Source organism: Somniosus microcephalus, chromosome 1, assembly GCF_052327205.1.
Source record: "Somniosus microcephalus isolate GS21.2 chromosome 1, FLI_Smic_1.0, whole genome shotgun sequence".
Lineage (NCBI taxonomy): Eukaryota > Metazoa > Chordata > Chondrichthyes > Squaliformes > Somniosidae > Somniosus > Somniosus microcephalus.
Window position 1 is genome coordinate 59,624,955 of NC_140987.1, and position 26,763 is coordinate 59,651,717.

General features: G+C 45.3%; 1 protein-coding gene across 5 annotated transcripts in view; it reads right to left on the bottom strand.

Annotated features, from left to right (window-relative positions):
- Positions 1–26,763, bottom strand: part of tent2 (terminal nucleotidyltransferase 2) — a 90,530-nt gene that overhangs the window by 57,536 nt on the left and 6,231 nt on the right. For all 5 annotated transcript variants that reach the window (XR_015077596.1, XR_015077601.1, XR_015077600.1 and 2 more), the window contains exons 2-7: positions 17,723–17,857; positions 14,002–14,115; positions 13,107–13,299; positions 7,703–7,817; positions 678–769; positions 516–579 (exon numbers count right to left, since the gene is read on the bottom strand). Coding sequence is in view for 2 of the 5 variants with exons in the window: in XM_085982141.1 (XP_085838267.1) it covers positions 516–579; positions 678–769; positions 7,703–7,817; positions 13,107–13,299; positions 14,002–14,115; positions 17,723–17,820 (676 nt within the window). In the remaining 3 variants the exon portion in view is untranslated. The remainder of the gene's footprint in view (positions 1–515; positions 580–677; positions 770–7,702; positions 7,818–13,106; positions 13,300–14,001; positions 14,116–17,722; positions 17,858–26,763) is intronic.

Here is a 26,763-nt window from a genome sequence, read left to right on the forward strand (position 1 = left end):
ATCATCCACACATTCTCTGGTGGGCAATGTGGGAGGAGAGGGAAGAAGGTGACCAGCATTTGGGCCAGGTCCTGCCCTATAATATCAGTGGTTAAGAGGTGAGCAAGGGTGCTGTGCCAATTTTCCCTCCCTACAAGTATTTTCTCTCTTCCCCACCCCAACTAACTAAGCAAAGAGAAAAACATTACACAAGGAAATTATTGGTACAAATTCATACTGCATATTCCAGTGAAATGCCAGGTATTGCCTTCTTTATCTAAAGAAACACAACCCTGGTACAAAAAATAATTGTCCAATTAGAATGACTTTACATCGAAATTACAACACGGAAACAGGCCATCCAGCCCAAGCAGTCTGTTTTGGTGTTTATCAGCCACTCAAGTAATCGTCCTAATCCCAAGTGTCCACCCTGTTCCCCATATCCCTTTATCCTCCCTAACGAACCCATTTTTAAATGTTGACATGTTCTATACACTACAACACTAAGAGCATAATAACTTCAAAGAGTAACTTACATAGTCTGTAGAAAAGTTGTTGGACTAAACTGAGTACGTGACATGCTTCATTCCTTTGATTCATCTACAAGAGTATAAAAATTTAGCCTTTCAATATAGCAAGTGGCTAGATATAATTGGCAAAAAGTCAAGCTAAAATTAAAACATTAAAAAAAAACATACCGGCTCCTCTTTCAACACCAGGCACAGGTCTGCATCACTGTAACGAGTACCAAAGCCATTCAGTGAAGAACCAACCAAGTACAACCTTGTCTCTGGGGTGAGAAAAAGAGAAACATACGAGAAATGTTCCAATTATATAGGCACCTGCCAATCAATTCAGTTGGATTTGACTTATGTCAGTTTTCCTTTCAGTTTTGCAGTAATTCCCAACAGGAATCAGGATCAAAGTTAAACAGCAATGACCGTTCACAATAAATACGAAATGATTGCACAATTATTAGTGTGAAATCTTATATATTTAGGATATGTCCCACCAGCAGTTTCTACTAGCATTAAAAAAGCATCCAAAATGAAAAGTGGAACATAAAATAATCCATTGAAATCATTGGCCAGCGTTGTAATGGTAATACCTGCTATTCTTAGTTCATTCACCAGATAACACTATTCCTTCTAAAAATATTATTACAAGAACTATTATTCTTACTTGCTCCACAGGTGGCACTGTAACATATTTCAGCCTCTTACAACAAACAGCTAAAAGAAACAATTCTTAAACATGCTAAGCCTAATGTGCATGAATGATAGATAACTTAAAACTTTATTTTCATACTTAAAACTGAATATATGGTGAGAGTTCACATTTTCTTTAGGCCTCTATTGATTTCCACTTGTTTTGCATTCTGCCGTATGTTAATGAGCACGACAGAAAATTTGGGTGTTACTTCTTAATTAAGCCCCCACAGGAAATTCCATCCCATTTCCTTTGATTAACAGCAAGCAAAACCACAGGAGATTTATTTTTAAATCCACTGAAATCAATGGGTAATGCTACAGTGGTAATGGCTGCTATTCTTGCTTGTTCCAGAAATAGTGCTGTAACCTCTCCTAGCCAGTTACCACAAACATAACTAAAAACACCACCGTTTCCTCTGACTAAACGTGAGCAATGTGACAGGCATAGGAGGAATGCTAGTATTATACTGATTAAGTATCTTGTTGTCTTACTGCTTCTGTGTATTAAGTAAACACAGGTGTTTAAAATCATGAAGGGTTTAGATAGAGTAAATAAAGAGAAACTGTTTCCAATGGCTGAAGGGTCGATAACCAGAGGGCACAGGTTTAAGGTGATTGGCAAAAGAACCAGAGGCAACATGAGGAAAAACTTTTTTACGCAACGACTGGTTAGGATGTGGATTGCAGTGCCCGATAGGGTCGTGGATATAGATTCAATAGTAGCCTTCAAAAGGGAATTGGATAAATACTTGAAGGAGAAAAAAATTGCTGGGATATGGGGAAAGAGTGGGGCTAACTGATTTGCTCTTCGAAAGAGCTGGCGCAGACTCGATGAGCTGAATGGTCTCCTTCTGTGCTATACTATTTTATGATTCTATAAACTGTAAATAAATCTGACTAAAGTGTTTTAGCCTATAAGTATAAAAAAAAAAGCAAAGCATAGTGGGCATCCAACATGATCTTTGGCATACAATACACTGCAATTAAAGGTAACTTAATCCCGGGCACCTTATCTTAGGGGGAACTCGAGCGGGCCGGGGAGCTCGGGCGGGGAGCGGAGATTCGGTGAGCGTACAGAGTGGGAGATTCGGTGGGCGTACAGAGCGGGAGATTCGGTGAGAGCATGATTCCCGAAGGCTGTGTTGCCTTCCCGGTGCCAGGGTTAAGGACATCTCCTCGGGGCTGGACAGGAACTTGGAGTGGGAGGAGAAAGATCCAGTTGTCGTGGTCCACGTAGGTAGCTATGACATAGGTAGGACTAAGAAAGAGGTTCTGCTGAGGGAGTATGAGCAGCTAGGGGCCAAATTAAAAAGCAGAACCACAAAGGTAATAATCTCTGGATTACTACCTGAGCCACGGGCAAATTGGCATAGGGTAAATAAGATCAGAGAGTTCAATGCGTGGCTCAAAGATTGGTGTGGGAGAAATGGGTTTCGATTCATGGGGCACTGGCACCAGTACTGGGGAAAGAGGGAGCTGTTCTGTTGGGACGGGCTTCACTTGAACCATGCTGGGCCCAGTGTCCTGGCAAATCGATAGAGTTTTAAACTAAATAGTGGGGGGGGGGGGGGGGGGGGGGGGGCAGAGGGTTCAGGTGATGGGGAATTTAGAAAGTCAAAGAGAAAGTAGAAGGCAGTGTAGCGATAGGGGTAATGATAACCAGAGTGTGACTGGAAGAGACAAAGCGTACGAACATAAGAGTGTACCAGCAAATAGAGTCAGAGTAGGGAAAAATGTAAGAAGTCACACAACACCAGGTTATAGTCCAACAGCTTTATTTGAAATCACAAGCTTTCGGAGCGCTGCTCCTTCTTCACCTGAAGAAGGAGCAGCGCTCCGAAAGCTTGTGATTTCAAATAAAGCTGTTGGACTATAACCTGGTGTTGTGTGACTTCTTACATTTTTCCACCCCAGTCCAATTCCGGCATCTCCACACCATAGGGAAAAATGGTAAAAGGACAAAATTAAAGGCTCTTTATTTTGATGCATGCATGCAGCATTCATAACAAGATAGATGAGTTGATGGCACAAATAGAAATAAATGTGTATGATCTGATAGCCATTACAGAGGCGTGGTTGCAAGGTGACCAAGGCTGGGAACTGAATATTCAGGGGTATTTGACATTTTGGAAGGATAGGCAGAAAGGAAAAGAAGGTGGGGTAGCTCTGTTAATAAAGGATGAGATCAGTGCAGTGGTGAGAAATGATATTGGCTCAGAAGATCAAGATGTAGAATCAGTTTGGGTGGAGATAAGAAATAGTAAGGGAAAGAAGTCACCGGTGGGAGTAGTCTATAGGCCCCCTAACAGTAGCTACACTGTAGAACAGAGTATAAATCAAGAAATAATAGGGGCTTGTAAGGTACTGCAATAATCATGGGTGATTTTAATCTTCATATAGATTGGACAAATCAAATTGGCAAAGGTAGCCTTGAGGACAAGTTCATAGAATGTATTCAGGATGGTTTCTTAGAACAATACGTTGTGGAACCAACCAGGGAGCAGGCTATTTTAGATCTGTTAATCTGTAATGAGACAGGATTAATTAATGATCTCAGTAAAGGATCCTCTAGGGAAGAGTGATCAGAGCATGATTGAATTTCAAATTCAGTTTGAGGGTGAGAAACTTGGGTCTGAAACTAGTGTCCTAAACTTAAATAAAGGCAATTACAAAGGCATGAAGACAGAGTTGGCTAAAGTAGACTGGGAAAATAGATTAAAGGGTAAGACGGCAGACATTTAAGGAGATATTTCATAACTCTCAGCAAAGGTTTATTCCAGTGAGAAAGAAAGACTCTACGAGAAGGATGAACAATCCATGGCTAACTAAGGAAGTTAAGGATGGTATCAAATTGAAGGAAAAGGCATACAATGTTGTGAAGATTAGTGGTAGGCCAGAGGATTGGGAAATTTTTAGAAACCAGCAAAGGATGAATAAAGAGGGAGAAGATAGATTATGAAAGTAAACTAGCAAAATATATTAAAACATAGAGCTTCTACAGGTACATAAAAAGGAAGAGAGTAGCTAAAGTAAACGTTGGTCCCTTAGAGGGTAAGACTGGGGAATTAATAATGGGAAACAGGAAAATGGCAGAGACTTTGAACAAATATTTTGTATCGGTCTTCAGGCTAGAAGACATTAAAAGCATCCCAATAATAATTGATAGTCAAGGGGCTATAGGGAGGGAGGAACGTAAAACTATGGCTATCACTAGAGAAAAAGTACTAGGCAAACTAATGGGACTAAAGGCTGACAAGTCCCCTGGACCTGATGGCCTGCATCCTAGGGTCTTAAAAGAAGTAGCTGCAGAGATAGTGGATGCATTGGTTGTAATCTTCCAAAATTCCCTGGACTCGAAGTCCCAGCGGATTGGAAAACTGCAAATGTAATGCCCCTATTCAAGAAAGGGGGGAGGCAGAAAGCAGGAAACTATAGGCCAGTTAGTCTAACATCTATCATTGGGAAAACGCTGGAATCCATTATTAAGCAAGTAATAGCAGGACATTTAGAAAATCATAATAAACCATGTTGCTTCTGCTTGATTATATGAAAGGGAAATCATGTTTGACAAATTTACTAGAGCTCTTTGAGGACGTAACGAGCAGGGTGGATAAAGGGGAACCAGTAGATGTAGTGTATTTGGATTTCCAGAAGGCATTCGATAAGGTGCCACATAAAAGGTTACTGCACAAGATAAGAGCTCATGGGGTTGGGAGTAATATGGATAGAGGATTGGCTAACTAATAGAAAACAGAGAGTCGGGATAAATGGGTCATTTTTAGATTGGCAAACTGTAACTAGTGGGGTGCTACGGGGATCAATGTTGGGGCCTCAACTATTTACAATCTATATTAATGACTTTGATGAAGGGATCGAGTGTACTGTAGCCAAATTTACTGATGATACAAAGATAGGTGGGAAAGCAAGTTGTGAGGAGGACACAGAGTCTGCAAAGGGATATAGATAGGTTAAGTGAGTGGGCAAAAATTTGGCAGATGGAGTATAATATGGGAAAATGTGAGGTTATTCACTTTGGTAGGAAGAATAAAAATGCTAATTATTATTTAAATGGAGAGAGACTACAAAATGCTGCATTAGAGGGATCTGGGGGTCCTCGTACATGAAACACAAAAAGGTAGCATGCAGGTACAGCAAGTAATTAGGAAGGCAAATGGAATGTTGGCCGTTACTGCAAGGGGAAATGGAGTTTAAAAGTAGGGAAGTCTTGCTACAACTGTACAGGGCGCTGGTGAGACCACACCTGGAGCAATGCATGCAGTTTTGGTCTCCTTATTTAAGGAGGAATATACTCGCATTGGAGGCAGTTCAGAGAAGGTTCACTAGGTTGATTCCTGAGATGAAGGGGTTGTCTTATTTAGAAAGGTTGAGCCTATACTCATTGGAGTTTAGAAGAATGAGAGGTGATCTTATTGAAACATAAAAGATTCTGAGGGGGCTTGATAGGGTTGATGCAGGGAGGATGTTTCCCCTCGTGGGGGAATCTAGAACTAGGGGGCATAGTTTTAGAATAGGGGTCGCCCATTTAAAATGGAGGAGGAATTTCTTCTCTCAGAGGGTCATGAATCTTTGGAATTCTCTAACCCAGAAAGCTGTGGAGGTGGAGTCATTGAATATATTCAAGGCAGAGATAGACAGATATTTGAGCTACAGGGGAGTCAAGGGTTATGGTGAGCGGGCAGGAAAGTGGACTTGAGGCCAAGATCAGATCTGCCATGATCTTATTGAATGGCGGGCGGAGCAGGCTCGAGGAGCCAAATGGCCTACTCCTGCTCCTATTTCTTATGTTTTTATCTTAGACACAGCATATACAAGGGTCCAGGTTTTGGATCATAAGAGACTCTGTCTGCTAAGAACTCTTTTTGCCAAGAACAGAAGTCAAAAATTGTTGGGAGAAAACCCATAGCATACCATGTACTTCTCCTTAATTGCAGCCAAGAGGTAAGGGCCTGGTTAAGATATGTTGGCCAAGTCCCTTCTATTTGAAAGACCCAACACGACAGCTCTCCTGATATAATTCTTTAAGAAGTAAAAACAGAAAATGCTGGCAACACTCAGGTCAGGCAGCATAGGTGGAGAGAGAAACAGAGTTAATGTTTCAGGTCAAAGACCCTTCATCAGAACTCATGAACGATGAAAGGTCATCAACCTGAAACGTTAACTCTGTTTCAACCTCTCCACAGATGCTGCCTAACCTACTGAATGTTCCCAGCATTTTCTGTTTTATTTCAGATTTCCAGCATCTGTAGTATTTTGCTTTTATAATTCTTCAATAAGCTCACAAAGAGAATAAATATTCAGCAATATTTTAAATTGGCTTTACTTTGGGGACGAAGTCACATCCTTTTTTTTAAAAAACTGTTTGCATAGTGAGTTCTAATATGATGACTGGACTTCATATTAAAACTTAAAAGTGTAAGGGAGCAGAATTAAAACAGAAAGTGACAAAACTGCTACGGTATTCTGGGTTACCAGTTATATCTACACTAACATTAATGTAACTCCTTCAGTGTCAGGCTCCAAGTAAATGTTGTAAAAGATAAAACAGAAATTAACTGGGTTAGGGTTTAATGTTAATTCTTGAAGAGATACTGATCGGGACATAATCAAGTGATTATAGTCATGTGATTAAATACTTTTATTCAAATTTATTGGGGACATTTGTTCTTCAGATTTCCTCTTTAAAAAAAAAATCAGCTTGGTTAGAAGTTTAAGAAAAACCAGAGCAGAAACTGTTAACATTGCATTGACTGGTCAGGGTCAGATCAGACAATGGGCTCAGTCTTAACTCCCAAAAACCAGGTGGATTGGGGTCAGGTCAGAGGTTAAAATTCAAAAAATCGGCAACAAGTTCCCTAACCGCATTGAACCCACCCACTTCCAGTTTTAACGGAGGCAGAATGAGGGGCGGTCGAGCAATCCGCTCGCAGGAGACAGGTTGGTCATTTAAATATTATAATGAGGCTGCGTTCCTTCATTTTAATTTGTGCCGGCCAGGTTTCCCAGGCCTCGGGAAAGCCGGCAGGTGAAAGGTCAGTAGGGCTGAATCTATGAGGTAAGTGCCTTTACAGCACTGCTTGTGGGTCAGGAGGAGTGTTTCCTCCAGGCCCAACAAGCTACCGAGTAATTCTCCCCCACCCACCCCGCGATCAGGCATCCCCACAATCTCTCCCACCCGCCACCACCCCGCGATCGAACGTCCCCGCGATCTCTCCCACCCGCCACCGCCCACCACTAGATCTACCTGCTCTTAGGCCAGCTCGGCTGCAGCCTTGTGCTGTAGGATTTCCTGCCCGACAGGCCTCCAGCTGGTTAATTAGGCTGGCTGTGGGTAGGAAACCTACAGAATTATTATTTTTTTATACAAAAGATGCCCTGCAGTTTTTGAAACCCATACTTCCGGGTTTCCCAACCTCAAAACAGTACCTCCGCTCCCTCCCCGACTCCGAGCTAAAATCCACGGCAATGAATCAGGAGCCAACAATCTAACTTACGTGGAAAAATTTGCTGGATTTCTCTCTGAATCTGTGTGCGGCATAGATCCTTTTTTTGTAGATCAATCGACTGTTGTTGACAGTTACAGAACAGGTCCAAAATCTGTTGGCTCAGCTGCAAACAACAAACTTTAAATATTGAATCTCACCATCCATATATCCACACACACACACTTACTTATCCTTAAAAATGGAACTACTGCAAGGAAAATAATGTAATTTTTTTTTTTTTTTTGAATACATGTGTTTAAACTGTCCATGTTATATATATTTGGACAAATTACTATAATTGATGGGGAGCAGTAATAACGTTCTAACATGCGCCATCTTAAAAATAAACCCTGGAGCTTTTCAAAAACACAGCTTTACTGTAATATAGTATTTTTGAAAATTCTCAATTACTAAAGCCATTTATATAATGCAGAATAAAAAGATCCATCACATTTTAAAATTACGTTTTTGGGGAGCACCCGGGGTAATGGTGCAGTACAGGTACAGGTAGAACGTCCCGAATCCGGCAACCTCGGGACCGAGGCCGAACCTGTTTTCGGGTTTTTCCGGACTTCGGAACGTGTTTCTGATGTCCGAAGTCCGGAAACACCCGAGCCCAGGTTGCGATGTTTCTGGACTTCGGACATCAGAAACACATGCCGAGTCCGGAAATGCCTGGGCCCAGGTTGCGCTTTTGGTAAGACTCCCTCAGGGTGTCTGGATTACGGAACATTTTATGGATTTCGGACCCCTGCCACCAATCGTCCCGGAGTCCGGAACCGCGGATTTGGGACGCTCAACCTGTATGACGTTCTCATTCTTGGAATGAAGTTCAATCTCTACTTACAAAGAAGGATATTGCCATTATCCAATCATTCTTATCTCTTCACAGATGCTGATTCAAAACCCTTGCACATGCTCTTGCTTCCCAAAACCATGCCTTTGTCTCCTACAACTCCCTGTTTGAAACTCTCCAGATTTTCACCCCTCCCATGGCACCGAAATTACCCTAAGCAAAGTCACAAATGACATTCTCTGTGATTGCGATCATAGTGCATTCTCCCTCTTGGGAACCTTTTACATGGTTTGCCTTAGCACCCTCCTCCAGTAACTCCATATCCCTCCCACTGTCTCAAGTTTTAACAGATTGTTCACAACCTCGGTGTCCTCGTCAACCCTGATCTAAGGTTCCAATCCCATATCCTCTACATCTTAAAGGCTGCCTAGTTCCATCTCCGAAACACTGTTGGATCCTGCCCCAACTCACGCTACCTGCTGCTTTTCTCACCCCCAGTCTCAACTATTCTAATATTCTCCTGGATGGCCTTCCATCCTCCCTAAACTTCAAAAGTCATCCAAAATGCCACTGCCCGAATTCTATCCCACACTAAGTCTCGGTCATCCATAATCCCTGCCCTTGCTGACTCACATTGAGTTTGCAGTTACCCAATGCCTCAAATTCTCATCCTTGTGTTTAAATCCTCTCTGGACAACCCATGTTAACCAATCGCCCTCATTGGTTGTGTGTGCAGACCTTGATGCCTCACAAAGACTACTACTATTAATAAGTAGATCATGGAGGTCGAGTTCAACAGCAGTAACTTGTACTGTTAGTGAACATTAAATTCAAGATATTTCCCACTGGGAAATGGAAAACCAACAAGTACATGCGTTTCAAGGCAACAGCAGCTAGCCAATCTCTCAGCTTGACTTGTGGGAGGGGGACTATCTTGATTTTTTCTGTCAGCGTGACTGAAATCTGCTGTATTTTTAGGGAAAACAAATTGATGGACTGAACGTGCCAAGTTCCTGACCGGATGGAACCTTATTCTACAGCTTAAACAAAGTCAAACTGTGTGCAAGTAAGGAAAAAGAAAAGAAAACTTGTATATAGAGCCTTTTGCTCCCTGAGGCCATCCTAAAGTGCTTCACAACCAAATAAATGACTTTTTGAAGTGTAGTCACTGTTACTTTTGTAGACAAAAGCAGCAACCAATTTGCGCACAGCAGTGAAATAAATGAACAGCTAATCTGTCTTGGTAACATAAAATGCTGGAAAAACTCAGCAGGCCAGGCAACATCCGTGGAGAGAAAATAGAGTCAATGTTTCGGGTGAAAACCCTTTGACAAGTCTTGACAAAGGGTTTTCACCTGAAACGTTGACTCTATTTTCTCTCCACAGATGTTGCCTGGCCTGCTGAGTTTTTCCTGCATTATCTGTTGTTATTTTGGATTTCCAGCATCCACAGTATTTTGCTATCGTAATCTGTCTTGGTGTTGTTTGCGGGATAAACGTTGGCCAGGACACTTCCCTAACTCGCTTGCCCTTCTCCAAATACTGGTATGGAATCTTTGGTGTGCTCATGTCATGAAGCAAAGCTGACAGAGAGAGAAAGATGAGAATGGATGAATATCAATATCTTGAGACATAGGGCCTGATGGACAGCAGTTTTTTTTTTCTTGTGATGCTGCTGTCAGCTTCTTGCTTTGGTCAATTAGAACTGGCAGACAACCACAAACCAGAGACTAAACCTAAATGCTGGGCTGATCATTAGCAAATACTGTGTGGCGTTGTCTGAAGTTCTCATAAATCTACTCCCACTGCCTATGAGCAAATATGGGATTGGACTTTCTCACTGCATCTTTGTAGGAAATGTTCTCGCTAATGCTTCCTACTCATTTAATTCTCTGATCCTTGGGTGCAGACACAATGCAGCTTCAACATCGTTTTAGCCAGGACTAAATAAGTTTTATCATGTTGACACTTAGAAGAGAGTTTCAGCAGGCTTTATATTTTGAAAACTTCTGTAACAATGGAAGACAACAAAGATGGGTATTGGGGAAGGTGGTCCCTCAAAAGCGACTTGTGGCATTTAAAATTTTTTTTAAATTTTTTTTATTGTAAATAAAAGTAGGAGCTAGCAGCAGCTTGCAGTCAAAAGTATAGGCCATGGTGGTGGCTACCAAAGAAGCATCAGTGAAAGCAGAATGAGAATATAGACGCAAATTACAAGTAAAACTCAAAAACATTAAACGAACACTGCACGCACTATAACTGCTGGAAGAGAGTATGGAAAATAAAACAAAAAGCAATTATTGCAAACATGTTGCTCTGGGAGGTAAAAGCAATCTTCTGCTGACAATACAAAAAAAAACAAAATTTACACACAGCAATATGGATACGGTAAGTTGACCACACAGAACATGAATTTCTTAAAGGAACACTGTCTGAAGATACTTCCTCTCCTCCTCACCCAAAAGGATGATGGCAATATATCCCATTCATATTTGGAGAATAAACAAAGGGGGATAATTCTTCTTTACGCTCACAAGGCTAAAAAGACTAAGATAAATTAACTATACAATAAGCAGAGAATATGGGAACATTTTTGTAGTGTATGTACCTTGAAGGAACTATATTCTGCAGCCCCTGTATACTGCAGTACCAGTAGTGACCACCCCTGTATATAAGCCTGTGTAGTAACTTTGTATAGTAGTTCCAGTTTTGTCTCCATTCAGTAAACACCTGTTATAACCAACTTCTGCAGTCCGTGTCTCAATTACACGCGGATGTTACAATTTTTATTTTAAGGGCACCAGCTCTTTGGTTATGGAAAGAAATTTAATTTCTTAAACAAATACAGTACTCCAAAAAAAATTCCAGCATCTTTATTCCCAAATATTTGTTGAAATGAATATCATTTAAGACGAGCTTTTAAAATTAATACGATGGCTGACCTCCTTAATCAGAGCCGCCATCTTTATATTTCCAAAGCGGGGCATGGAAGCAGAACATGATCTTACTCAGCTTTGGCTGTCACACCCACTGCTCCACTAAAAGTAATGAGCATGGTGTTAAGACTAATCGAAAGAGCATCACATTTCCACATCCAGTCTCCAAAATGATGTGGGAAGTTTAAACCTTTTAAAAAAAAAATTAAACAATTTGATACAAGTGTGTATATTTATAACTTATATAATTTATAACTTATATTTATAACTTATAACATTTATAACTTCAAATATCATCCCTCTAGTATATTAGATCGCATTATAGCATCCAACATCATTCTAAATAGCCCTAAAGTTTTGTCTCTACTACCTTTTAGGTTTATCGCCAAGTAAAGAAGTTGTTCCTAGGTTTTAAAATTTACCTTTCACTAATTAAATTTATTTCCTCTGCCTTAATATTCTTCGGTTACTTAATCTAAACCATTTCATAATGACCTTCTTCACCTTGCTACATCCCTCCATACCTTCCTTTTTGAACTACTTTCCACCACCCCCCATTCTATATCTCTCTATACAAGAGGCACTACAGAAACATAAGCACTTATTCTTGCATTTGGGGCTTAGGAAGAAAAGAAACAAGTTCAGAAGAACATGGACAATAGTAATATTGATGTGTTAAAAAAAAGTTGCCCAGGGGAAAGGGACAGACACAGCGCATGCAAGAGAAATGCCACCTTTCAGACGAGATGTTAAACCAAGGACTCATCTGTCTGCTCAACTGGATCTCAAAGATCCTATGGCACTATTAGAAGTAAACAGACATTTAAAATTAAATATACAAATCACTGAAACAAGTAGTTAGCCTGCCACACCTCAACCATTCATTAATTTGTTGTGTGAGAGTCCTTGCTGATTTTGCCTATATAACAATGACTGCACATCAAATGTAATTGACTTGCTGCAAAGCACTGCGAGATGCCCTGAGGATGCAATAATAGGCTACAGGAAACTTTGTGCTATCCGGCACCGACAGGACCGAGCTGTTGCCGTCCCATCAAAGCTGCCGGACAAACCAGCGCTAATGTTGAAACATACGGAGATTTTGAGCTCCGTATCTGGCAACAAACCCACAGCTTCTAAACAGTCGGCCGTACCTTGCAAGCATCTCTGTAGCTTAGCAACAGCTTCAGCGAGACCTTGCAGAGCCTGACTGGTTGAAAAAAAAGCAACGAAAAGAAAAAAAACCTAACGAAACGGCTCCTGATTCTTGCCGGTGGCTCGAGCATTCCGGACAGTTAACCTCCGGATAAACCAAAGTTTCCTGTATATAAAATTTAAGTACGCCTTAATAAACAACTTTGAATCAGAGAAACTGTTCAGTTGTGTGAGTAAGCTGAACATATTAACGCATGAATCTGGTTCTAAACATAGTCCTAAACTACATTTAACAAAGTAGAGCTTCCTTTATCAGATGCACCCTGCTAAATGAAGGTCTCATTTCCTGTGCATCAAAAATTTCATTTATATCAATCTGCAGAATGCACTCTCTTCTATTCAGCCTCCCAATTATCCAAAATGCTTTTGTACCTCCCGGTCTGTTTCGATAAAAGCAGTTCTACTGCACTGTTGTTCATTACTAAATGTTTGCACATTACTAAAATATTTAGCAGTGAATCAATACCTTATCCCTGGCCACTTGGAGAGTATTTTGTGGGCAATCCGTGAGTGGAAGCAGAGATGAAATTCCAGGTGAAGGGACTGAATACCTGCGATCAACTAGAAAAGGCACTGAACTGCCAGATGGTTGAGAAGGTGGTGACTGAAACCGCTGGCGCTTGACTTCATAAGGACTAGTTCGCTCATCACTCCTTCGTCTGTAATAGAGATCAGATTTCTGTGCATCAAATTATTAAAACTGACATTTAAAATTAAATCTATGTATCACTGAAATCCATAATTCAACTTGTATTGATAGGAAGGCCAGAAAGTATAATTTAGATGTAATAAAATTTAATTTGAAACCAATGTTTAATGTTAATGTTCCACTGTGTTTATCGCCAGCTAGTACTAATAGAATAATTCAAGTTGAACATTCAAATTTAAACACGAGTTTCAGAAATGGATAGGGAAAGAAGGTCATTTGCCTGTTTTGCCACTGAAAATTATAGTGTATGTTCACAATGGTTATCATTATATCCACATCATACAAGTTATTGTGCTCAGAATAATTACATGACACGCCAAAACCTCTCAATCACTCCCTTTTTCCAATAGGAATTGTTAGTTTTCAAGGTGCTAAATGTCATCTGATGACCAATTTAGGGCAAAACTATTGAGATAATATAAAACAAATTGCTCTTCATCAGGGAGCCACTATTGTCGCCATCTATCCATTCTCAGTCAGCAACTGATTTGTGGTACGGAATAATCTAACTTACAATTTTAATTTTAAAAGCGGACACACCCAAGTTTAGTTTTCAAACTGAAATGCAGGACATTGGAAAGGGCTGTATCTCTCACTAAGCACTGCATTTTTTTTTTTTTAATTCAGAAGATACAGGCCGAACTGGACTTACTTCCTGCCACTGTTGTTGGACAGACCCGGTGAATATGCAGGACAGGCATTATTGAAGGGCCACACATGTGATGGTCGTGGAGTAACTAGTCCTGTCAGGATGGTACCAGAAAGGCTGCAAATAAGTCATTGAAAAAAAAAATTAGATCAAAATTATTCATGTTATTTATATATTCTAAGAATGTCTTGCAATTAATGAGATAGCAAAGGGGCACAGGTCATCTGTACTCTACCACAGTGGTAAGATGTGACATCTACATTCCCAATTCCTTGTCAAAAGAATGTTTAATTCCAAATATGCTCTGAAGTGAAGCAAGCAAAGTAGTCCAGATGTGTCATGTTTGCAGCAGGGCGGGGGGGGGGGGGGGGGGTTAGACTTTTGGAAAGTAATGAACTCAAGAGCATGGTACAGAATATTGCAGCATTATCGGGCTACAGTGGTGGGGTGAAGGTTCAACTCCTCATTTTCTCACACCAACTTAGTTGTTCTGTAGGAAAAATACTCTCCACATTTCACTGCTCAGCATCTCCCAACAGTCAGCTTACAGCAGCAATGTTGGAGACCTGGGAACAGGCCAGCCATCAGTTTTACTGATATTAATGCACAGACTGGAAAGAACACAGATTCATACTCTCACAAAACAGAACAAAAATCAGAGGGGGCGATTTCATTGCATACCTTCTATCAGCTGGATTAAAACCAAAAAGAATACCAGAAAGGTTGCATGCCTGGCCAGAGGAAGAACTTGGGAGAGAAACTAAATTTTAAAAATGGATCCAGAAAATAACAATCGAGATGTTGCCGTTGTAAGCAAAGCATGTGGTTCTGACAGTCTCTCCAATTTCTACTAATGCTTTCCCAATTTTTTTCAAGTATTTCCACAAGATTGATTTAGAACCATATTAACAAAATTCTCAATCTGTACATGATACTCGATTCAAACATTTTTAATAGGGCTGATACAAACATGTAATACTGAATGCCTTTAAAAAAACATATTTGGTACAAATAGTCTCAATCAATAGATGCTAAACTTAACATGTCTACAACTGGTGTTATTTTCTTAATATGTTCTAGTATTTATGCTACAATGTCTCTCATATTATAACGTGAGCACTCACTATGTTCTGTTTTAAACTACCTTAAAACAGAAATCACTAAATACTCAACTATAAATCACAGAACATCAACATGCAGGAACAGCAAGCAATTAAGAAAGCAAATGGTATGTAGTCTTTATTACAAAAAGATTGGCGTATAAGAGTAAAGAAGTCTTACTGCAATTATATAGGGCCTTGGGGAGACCACACCTGAAGTACAGTGTACAGTTTTGGTCTCCGAGCCTAAGGAAGGATATACTTGCCTTAGAGGGAGTACAACAAAGGTTCACTAGATTGATTTCTGGGATGAGGGGATTGTCCTATGAGGATTGATTTAGTAAACTAGGCCTATATTCCCTAGAGTTTAGAAAAATGAGAGGCGATCTCATATACATTTCTTAAGGGGCTTGAAAGGGTAGATGTTGGTAGGATGTTTCCTCTGGCTGGGGAGTCTAGAACCAGGGGATTACAGTCTCAGAATAAGGGGTCGGCCATTTAGGACTGAGATGAGGAGAAATTTCTTCCCTCACAGGGTTGTGAATCCTTGGAACGCTCTACCCCAGAGAGCTGTGGATGCTTAGTCGTTGAGTATATTCAAGACAGAGATCGATAGATTTTTGGATACCAAGGGATATGGTGAAGGGATAATTACTAGGCCTAGCCCCTTTAGGGCTACCCCAGATCAGGCGTATTCCCCAGACGTTCACTTTCAACTAAAATTAGAGGTAGCCGAATCCTAAAGACGCTTAATTGGGTCTAAAGTTACAGACTATCTCTCCCTAAAGGAAAGGAACAACCTGAAGACGTTACAGTCCTCCAGATAGCACTTTTAATAAGTTTAACTAGACTGTAACTTTCCGGATATTATGAGGGTCCGGAAAACCCCCCCAGAATTCTGCAACTCCTCACTAAAGAGTGTACAGAGATTGAGTTCGCGAGTTTGATACAGAAGTACTATGTGAGACAATTCTAAAAATATATAGATTTATTAAAGAACCGACATGTAATTACAGTAGGTGCTTCAATTGCAACATTAACAGTTCCAAATACAAAAAGCTTACAATTCTTATCAGAGAGCCGTATTCTCAAATCTTAACTTCTCTAGTTTTACAGTTCTTAGTTTATTCCAGGATATCCACCAAAATCAAATACAATACCTTGATCCCCGAGATACAAAGAGTTGTAGACTTACAGAGCTTGCCTCTGAAGCCGAGAATCGCTTTGCCACTTCAAGCAAATCTATCATCCCATTTGAAAGTTCAATTTTTATACCCTATTGCAGTGGTTTTTCCTTTGAAGTTTTCTGCTGATGTAAGCTAATTATCTCTAGTCATTTTTCTGCTGGCCCCTGCTATTCTTAGTTAGTTCAGCTGGTAGCAATGCAGACTTGTGTCGCTCCTTTAGGTGTTTTGAATGTAACAGGTGCATTTATTTGATGTCATTCTTACCAAGGTCTTCTATCCAATTCTTAAGTCACCTCAGCTGGTTGCAACACAGACTCGTGTCTCCTAGGTGTTCCAAGTTCAACACAAAAACAATGTGACGGCTGGTGCCTCCCCCACTTGATGCCATTCCCACGAAGGCATATGTTTCTTAATTTTCTGTGTTTAAAACACCTTAACAGGGTATACCAGTGTGTTCTTTCCAAAGTTTCAGACTATCAGGAACCTCCAACCTCCTGTTTCAATAAGGCTATTGATTCAGTGTCAACAACTTATCTTATCTCAATAGCCTGTATGCTGTTCACAGCTTCTCCATTGTTGAGGCTTTTAGATTTTCAAGCCCAGTTTGCCATGTTACAAAGGCTAGAATTTTTTTATAGAATGGTGTATTTTTCTGAATATGGCATATTCCTTCACAATGGGGATAGTGCGGGAAGGTGGAGATGAGGTAGAAGATCAGCCATGATCTTATTGAATGGCGGAGCAGGCTCGATGGGCTGAATGGCCTACTCCTGCTCCTATTTCTTATGCTCTTATATGAACTGAAGCTTTTATTAAAGTAAGTACAATGGGAGTACTAAATATAACTGCTTTAACGCTTTCACACGGTTAGTGCATCACACAAAACCAACTTCTCCCAATATTCCTAATTTGTACATGTGACAGGAGAACTGTAGTTCAGGGCAGAAGATGATTATTCAATGTATTAACATTTCAACCAAGTAGGTACGTGACACTAGATAAAACTGTACAAATATCTGGTCCGATTCTATTCTACACAGTACCGGCAACAACCAAACAAAATGAATTATTCATTTCAAAATTGTCCAGCTGATGGATGTACACTCAAAAAATGTAACCTGAATGAGTCACAGTTCAATCAGAAAATGGGTTATCATCCCAATGGCTGAACATATAGTTAAGCAATCACAGCATTTATAGAATTGCATAATGTAACTGAACATTATTTTGATCATTTCAGTTACCAACAGAATTTCTGATTTCCAAAATAATCAGTTGTCACTGCTCTAAAGAATTGATGATATTTCTGAAGGTTTATCTAATTATTTTGTAACTGCAATGCAAACAAAATAATATAAATCCAATAAGAGAATTAAAATGTGTGCACCGGGTATTAAAACATGAGAAGGTCCATCAGTGGAATCCTGCTGCACTCACGTTGCATTCCTGAAGTTGTGAGCATTGGTAATCTGTTGTTGTGAAAGAAGAGCAGGAGAGAAGGGCGGACGACCCAGATTAGGAGAATTAGGGAACATGCTCTCCTTCACTTGAAGTGAACATTTAATCCTTCACCTAGAAAGAAAAACAGAATATACAATATGAAAAACATTTGTGCAAGTCACATTCACTAAAATGTTACGCCCTGGAACAGTTCAGCTGAACCAACTGAAGTGCCGATCAAATAAGAAATGGGAGCAGGAATAGGCCACTTGGCCCCTCGAGCCTGCTCCGCCATTCAATAAGACCATGGCTGATCCAGGGCTCAAAGTCACTTCCCCGCCCGCTCCCCATAACCCTTCACTCCCTTATCTTTCAAAAATCTGTCTATCTCCACCTTAAATGTATTTAATGACCCAGCCTCTACAGCTCTCTGGGGCAGAGAATTCCACAGATTTACGACCCTCCGAGAGAAAAAATTCCTCATCTCAGTTCTAAAATGGCGACCCTTTATTCTGAAACTATGCCCCCACGTTCTAGATTTCCCCACGAGGGGAAACAGCCTCTCTGCATCTACCTTGTCGAGCCCCCTCAGTATCTTATATGTTTCAATAACATCACCTCTCATTCTTCTAAATTCCAATGAGTATAGGCCCAACCTGCTCAACCTTTCTTCATAAGTCAATCCCCTCATCTCAGGAATGAACTGAGTGAATCATCTCTGAAGTGCCTCCAATGCAAGTATATCCTTCCTTAAATGAGACCAAAACTGTACGCAGTACTCAAGGTGTGGTCTCACCAATACCCTGTACAGTTGGAGCAGGACTTCCCTACTTTTATACTCCAACTCTCTTGCAAGGCCAACATTCTATTTGCCTTTTTGATGACTTGCTGTACCTGCATGCCAACTTTTTGTGTTTCATGCACAAGGACCCCCAGGTCCCTCTGAACTGTAGCATTCTGTAATCTCTCGCTATTTAAATAATAATTTGCTTTTTTATTTTTCCTGCCAAAGTGGATAACCTCACACTTTCCTACATTATACTCCATCTGCCAAATGTTTGCCCACTCACTTAGCCTGTCTATATCCCTTTGCAGATTCTTTGAGTCCTCTGCACAACTTGCTTTCCCACCCATCTTTGTATCATCCACAAACTTGGCTACATTACACTCGGTCCCTTCATCCAAGTCATTAATGTAGATTGTATATAGTTGATGCCCCAGCACCGATCCCTGTGGCACCACACTAGTAACCGTTTGCCAACTGGAAAATGGCCCATTTATCCCGACTCTCTGCTTTCTGTTAGTTAGCCAATTCTCTATCCATGCTAATATATTACCCCCAACCCCATGAGCTCTTATCTTATGCAGTAACCTTTTATGTGGCACCTTATCGAATGCCTCCTGGAAATCCAAATACACCACATCCACTGGCTCACCCTTATCCACCCGGCTCGTTACATCCTCAAACAACTCCAGCAAATTTGTTAAACATGATTTCCCTTTCATAAAACCATGCTGACTGTTTTTATAAAAACATAGAAGATAGGAGCAGAAGTAGGCCATTCAGCCCCTCGAGCCTGCTCCGCCATTCAATGCGATCATGGCTGATCATCCAAGTTCAGTACCCGGTCCCTGCTTTCTCCCCATACCCCTTGATACCTTTAGCCTTAAGAAAGATATCCAAATCCTTCTTGAATATATTTAATGAATTGGCCTCTACTGCCTTCTGTGGTAGAGAATTCCACAGGTTCACCACTCTCTGGGTGAAGAAATTCCTCCTCATTTCTGTCCTAAAAGGCCTACCCCTTATCCTTAGACTGTGACCCCTGGTTCTGGATTCCCTGACCATTGGAAACATCCTCCCTGCATCTAATCTGTCCAGTCCTGTTAGAATTTTATAAGTTTCAATGAGATCCCCTCTCATTCTTCTAAACTCCAGCGAGTACAAGCCCAATCGACCCAATCTCTCCTCATAGGTCATTCCTGCCATCCCAGGTATCAGCCTGGTGAATCTTCGCTGAACTCCTTCCATGGCAAGAACATCCTTCCTCAGATAAGGCGACCAAAACTGCACACAATACTCAGTGTGGTCTCACCAAGGCCCTGTACAACTGCAGCAAGGCATCCTTGTTCCTGTACTCAAACCCTCTCACTATGAAGGCCAACATACCATTTGCCTTCTTAACCGCCTGCTGCACCTGCATGCTTACCTTCAGCGACTGGTGCACAAGGACACCCAGGTCTCGTTGCACTTCCCCTTCTCACAATCTATATTGCCATTCAGATAATAATCTGCCTTCCTGTTTTTGACACCAAAGTGGATAACCTCACATTTATCCACGTTATATTGCATCTGCCATGCTTCTGCCCAATCACCCAACCTGTCCAAATCATCCTGTAGTTTCTCGGCATCCTCCTCACAGCACACACGCCCACCCAGCTTTGTGTCATCTGCAAATTTGGAGATATTACATCTAGTTCCCTTGTCTAGATCATTAATATATATTGTGAATAGCTGGGGTCCAAGGACCGATCCCTGCGGTACCCCACTAGTCACTGCCTGCCACTCGGAAAAAGACCCGTTTATTCCAACTCTTTGCTTTACACGCTAATCTCTTATGTGGGACCTTATCAAAAGCCTTCTGAAAGTCCAAATACACCACATCCACTGGTTCTCCCTTATCTATTTTACTAGTTACATCCTCAAAAAATTCCAGTAGATTAGTCAAGCACAAATTACTTTTTGTAAATCCATGTTGACTTTGTCCGATCCTGTCACTGTTTTCCAAGTGCTCTGCTATTACATCTTTTATAATGGACTCTAGCATTTTCCCCACTACCGATGTCAGGCTTACCAGTCTGTAATTCCCCGTTTTCTCTCTACCACCTTTTTTTGAATAGTGGGGAATGCCCCGCTACTGCTTCCTTAATGAAGGACTCCAGCATTTTCCCAACGACAGATGTTAGGCTAACTGGTCTACAGTTTCCTGCTTTCTGTCTTAGTGTCCACACCGGCCATAAAGCCCCGTCTATTCTAATCCCATTTTCCAGCACTTGGTCCGTAGCCTAGTATACTATGGCGTTTCAAGTGCTCATCTAAATGCTCCTTGAATGTTGAGGGTTCCTAACTCTACCACCCTTTCAGGCAGTGAGTCCCAGATTCCAACCACCCTCTAGGTGAAATAGTTTTTCCTCAAATCCCCTCTAAACCTCCTGCCCCTTACCTTGAAACTGTACCCCCTGGTTATTGACCCCTCTGCTAAGGGGAAAAGTTCCTTTCTATCTACCCTATCTATGCCCCTCATAATTTTGTACACCTCAATCAGGTCCCCCCTCAACCTTCTCTGCTCCAAGGAAAACAACCCCAGCCTGCCCAGTCTCTCTTCCTAGCTCCAGCCCAGGTAACATCCTGGTGAATCTCCTCTGCAACCTCTCCAATGCAATCACATCCCTCCTATAGTGTGGTGACCAGAACTGCACACAGTATTTCAGCTGTGGCCTAACTAACGTTTTGTACAGCTCCATCATAACCTCCCTGCTCTTATATTCTATGCCTCGGCTAATGAAGGCAAGTATCCCATACACCTTTTTAACCACCTTATCTACCTGCCCTGCTGCCTTCAGGGATCTATGTACATGCACACCAAGGTCCCTCTGTCCTTCCTAGGATCCTACCATTCATTGTGCATTCCCTTGCCTTGTTTGTCCTCCCAAAATGTATCACCTCACACTTTTCAGGGTTAAATTCCATTTGCCACTGTTCTGCCCATCCCGTCTATATCGTCCTGTAGCCTGAGGCTTCCCTCCTCGCTATTTACCACTCCACCAATTTTCGTGTCATCTGCAAACTTACTGATCATACCTCCTACATTCATATCTAAATCATTAATGTACACTACAAACAGAAAAGGACCCAGCACCGATCCCTCCTTTCTTAAATAGGGGTGTTACATTTGCAGTTTTCCAATCCGCTGGGACCTCTCCAGAGTCTAGGGAATTTTGGTATATTGCAACCAATGCATCCACTATCTCTGCATCCACTTCTTTTAAGACCCTGGGATGCAGGCCATCTGGTCCAGGGGACTTGTCGTCTTTTAGTCCCATTATTTTACCCAGTACTTTTTCCTTAGGCGAGTGATTGTCATTAGTTCCCCCTCCCTGTGGCCCCTTGATTATCCATTATTGGGATGTTGTTAGGGTCTTCTACCGTGAAGACAGATACAAAATATTTGTTCAGAGACTCTGCCATTTCCCCATTATTAATTCCCCATTCTCATCCTCTAAGGGACCAACATTTACTTTAGCTACTCTCTTCCTTTTTATATACCTGCAGACGCTCTTATTTTGTTTTAATATTTCTTGCCAGTTTGCCCTCATAATTCTTCTCTATTACTTTTTTGGTGATCCTTTGCTGGTTTTTAAAAATTTCCCAATCTTGGCAACATTGTATGCCTTCCTTTTCAATTTGATACCATCCTTTACTTCCTTAGTTAGCCACGGATAGTGCGCCCTTCTCTTAAAATCTCTCTTTCTTTCTCACTGGCATAACTTATTTATGTCGCACATCTTGGGAGTGCTTAACTAAGGGAGAATTTGGGGATGGGGGAAGAAGAGAGAGAAAAGCAAAAGCACCACAAAAGAGATCAGTTTTAAGAAAGGTTTTGAGATGGGAAAGAGAGATCGCAAGGCAGAGTGGTTTAGTTAGAATTCTAGAGGGCAGGGTAAAAGATTTACCCCCGACAGTGGAGCAGAAGGGGTAAGAAACTAGTAGTAATCTATAGTCTAATGAATTTAAAATATAAGCTAGCAAGTGGAATGGAGCAAAACCTGGAGACACATTCTGAAATTTAAATTGATGTGTTGGGGCACAGGGAGAGATTGGAGCTTTGTGAGGACACAGGTAATGGAATTTAGTCAGGGAGAAGATTCAGACCTCAGAAGTCTGGACGAGATGTGGTCTGACAGGGAAGTCAAGAACATTTGAGAATTAAATCCTCAAGGTGGTAAAAGGTTTTAGCAGCAGTGGGGAAAGGTAGGGGTGTGAGAGTGGGGGTGGCAATGTTCCAGAGGTGCAAGGCAATGATCTAGGTGACAGACCAGATGTGTGATTGAAAGCTTAACTCAGGGTCAAACAGAATGGTTACACACCACCGGTTTCAGCCCGAGCTTGGAGTTGTAGCCAAAAGCAGATCGGTGCGGACAAGAGCCAAACAAGGTGGCTTCAGCTTTTCAACATTGCTATAGGAATGTGACTCATCCAGAGCTTGATGTCAGTAATTGCCCGAGGACAAGAAACAGGGAATCAAGAGAAAGCTGTACCATAGAGGAGAGGCTGTGGAGAATGGAGTGGTCAAAATGATCAATGGCAGCAGAGGTTGAGGAGGAATAACAAACTGCAACCACAGTCAAAAAGGATGTCACTGGGTTCTTTGGTTAGATTAGAGTAGTTTGGGCGCTGTGGGCTGAATGGAAACCAGACTGGAGGGAATCAAATAGGCAGTGTTTACCTCTCGAAGGTCCTTTGATGCATTGTTGCCACCAAAATATGCATTTGCCTCTAGTGATAGAGCAGTAATTTGCAAGACAGACAGAAAAAGCAAAGTATTTTTTTTAATATAAAAGGAGTGGGTGATAGTTTTGAAATGGGTGGAAGCTGTATCCAAATAGGGAGAGGTAAATAATGTCAGTAACCATAGGCAAAGAAAAAGTAGCAGCTTTTGCTGGATGCAAGGAGTTTGGGTTTGTCCTTGCCCTCAAAGATAGGAAAGGAAGTTACATTTATATAGACTTTTTACATCCTCAAGACATCCCAAAGCCAATTAAATATTTGGGATAGACTAAGATGATGCCTGGTGAAGAGGATCACCTACTTTAAGTTGGAAATGCTGATTTTCACTTATTATATTCTTTATCAAGACAATTGGTCAGAAAGCCATACTACCAAACATCCACTTAACTGGTCATGTTGGCAAACATTCAAATGTTATTTTATCTTAGAAGCTGGAGAAAAAAAATCAAAAGTTTTGTATTCCCAGATAGGCAAGTATGGAGTATGCTCCCAATACAACATAATCAGATTAAGTTAATAACACAAAGTTAGTACACTATGTGTGTTCTTCAATCTGGCTGACCTAAAGTTCACATTGTCACCTCAGATCCATCTATCTTTTCATAATGTTTCATGTGGGGTTGCTGACCCCAATAACACCAATTACAAAAAGGCCATAATTTGGGGACGAATATACATTCCACAGCTGCTCAATTAACTCGTTCATCACTAAAATTATAATTTGGCATTATTCCCAACACAGGTCCCATTTGCTGAAAGACACTAGATGTTATCATCGTTGCAGATGTCCAGTAGATGCAGGCTGCAGCAAGTGACTTCTTAATGGCAGTGTGCATGGAGTGACAGCCAGCATTTATTGTTCAACTAGTTGCACTGAGTTGGTGGTGCTGGCGGTGGAAGGGGGCCTTCCTGATCTATTGGTAGCAGTTTGATACAACTCAGCGGCTTGCTATGCCACTTCAGAGGGCATTTAAGAGTCAATCATGTTGGTGTGGGACCAGAATCATCATATATATATATGTAAGAACAGCAGGTAAAGGATATTAGTGAGACACCTGTGTATGACAATGTGACAGGGGGGAGGGAGAGGAGACCGAGGGGTGGGGGGAGGGAGGAAGGGCGCGCGCGGGGGGGGGGGGCGCGCGGGGGGGGGGGGCGCGCGGGAGAGAGGCGGAGCGCGCGCGGGGGGGGGGGGGGGGGGGGGGGGGGGAGGCGGGGCGCGCGGGGGGAGGGGGGGCGCGCGGGGGGGGAGGGAGACGGGGCGCGCGCGGGGGGGGGAGGGAGACGGGGCGCGCGGGGGGGGGAGGGAGACGGGGCGCGCGGGGGGGGGAGGGAGACGGGGCGCGCGGGGGGGGGAGGGAGACGGGGCGCGCGGGGGGGGGAGGGAGACGGGGCGCGCGCGGGGGGGGGAGGGAGACGGGGCGCGCGGGGGGGGGAGGGAGACGGGGCGCGCGGGGGGGGGAGGGAGACGGGGCGCGCGGGGGGGGGAGGGAGACGGGGCGCGCGGGGGGGGGAGGGAGACGGGGCGCGCGGGGGGGGGAGGGAGACGGGGCGCGCGGGGGGGGGAGGGAGACGGGGCGCGCGGGGGGGGGAGGGAGACGGGGCGCGCGGGGGGGGGAGGGAGACGGGGCGCGCGGGGGGGGAGGGAGACGGGGCGCGCGGGGGGGGGAGGGAGACGGGGCGCGCGGGGGGGGGAGGGAGACGGGGCGCGCGGGGGGGGGAGGGAGACGGGGCGCGCGGGGGGGGGAGGGAGACGGGGCGCGCGGGGGGGGGAGGGAGACGGGGCGCGCGGGGGGGGAGGGAGACGGGGCGCGCGGGGGGGGAGGGAGACGGGGCGCGCGGGGGGGAGGGAGACGGGGCGCGCGGGGGGGGAGGGAGACGGGGCGCGCGGGGGGGGAGGGAGACGGGGCGCGCGGGGGGGGAGGGAGACGGGGCGCGCGGGGGGGGAGGGAGACGGGGCGCGCGGGGGGGGAGGGAGACGGGGCGCGCGGGGGGGGAGGGAGACGGGGCGCGCGGGGGGGAGGGAGACGGGGCGCGCGGGGGGGGAGGGAGACGGGGCGCGCGGGGGGGGAGGGAGACGGGGCGCGCGGGGGGGGAGGGAGACGGGGCGCGCGGGGGGGGAGGGAGACGGGGCGCGCGGGGGGGGAGGGAGACGGGGCGCGCGGGGGGGGAGGGAGACGGGGCGCGCGGGGGGGGAGGGAGACGGGGCGCGCGGGGGGGGAGGGAGACGGGGCGCGCGGGGGGGGAGGGAGACGGGGCGCGCGGGGGGGGAGGGAGACGGGGCGCGCGGGGGGGGAGGGAGACGGGGCGCGCGGGGGGGGAGGGAGACGGGGCGCGCGGGAGACGGGGCGCGCGGGGGGGAGGGAGACGGGGCGCGCGGGAGACGGGGCGCGCGGGGGGGGGAGGGAGACGGGGCGCGCGAGGAGACGGGGCGCGCGGGGGGGGAGGGAGACGGGGCGCGCGGGGGGGGAGGGAGACGGGGCGCGCGGGGGGGAGGAGACGGGGCGCGCGGGGGGGGAGGGAGACGGGGCGCGCGGGGGGGAGGGAGACGGGGCGCGCGGGGGGGGAGGGAGACGGGGCGCGCGGGGGGGGAGGGAGACGGGCGCGCGCGGGGGGGGGAGGGAGACGGGGCGCGCGGGGGGGGAGGGAGACGGGGCGCGCGGGGGGGGAGGGAGACGGGGCGCGCGGGGGGGGAGGGAGACGGGGCGCGCGGGGGGGGGAGGGAGACGGGGCGCGCGGGGGGGGAGGGAGACGGGGCGCGCGGGGGGGGAGGGAGACGGGGCGCGCGGGGGGGGAGGGAGACGGGGCGCGCGGGGGGGGAGGGAGACGGGGCGCGCGGGGGGGGAGGGAGACGGGGCGCGCGGGGGGGGAGGGAGACGGGGCGCGCGGGGGGGAGGGAGACGGGGCGCGCGGGGGGGGAGGGAGACGGGGCGCGCGGGGGGGGAGGGAGACGGGGCGCGCGGGGGGGGAGGGAGACGGGGCGCGCGGGGGGAGGGAGACGGGGCGCGCGGGGGGAGGGAGACGGGGCGCGCGGGGGGGGAGGGAGACGGGGCGCGCGGGGGGGGAGGGAGACGGGGCGCGCGGGGGGGGAGGGAGACGGGGCGCGCGGGGGGGGAGGGAGACGGGGCGCGCGGGGGGGGAGGGAGACGGGGCGCGCGGGGGGGGAGGGAGACGGGGCGCGCGGGGGGGGGAGGGAGACGGGGCGCGCGGGGGGGGAGGGAGACGGGGCGCGCGGGGGGGGGAGGGAGACGGGGCGCGCGGGGGGGAGGGAGACGGGGCGCGCGGGGGGGGAGGGAGACGGGGCGCGCGGGGGGGGAGGGAGACGGGGCGCGCGGGGGGGGAGGGAGACGGGGCGCGCGGGGGGGAGGGAGACGGGGCGCGCGGGGGGGGAGGGAGACGGGGCGCGCGGGGGGGGAGGGAGACGGGGCGCGCGGGGGGGGGAGGGAGACAGGGCGCGCGGGGGGGAGGG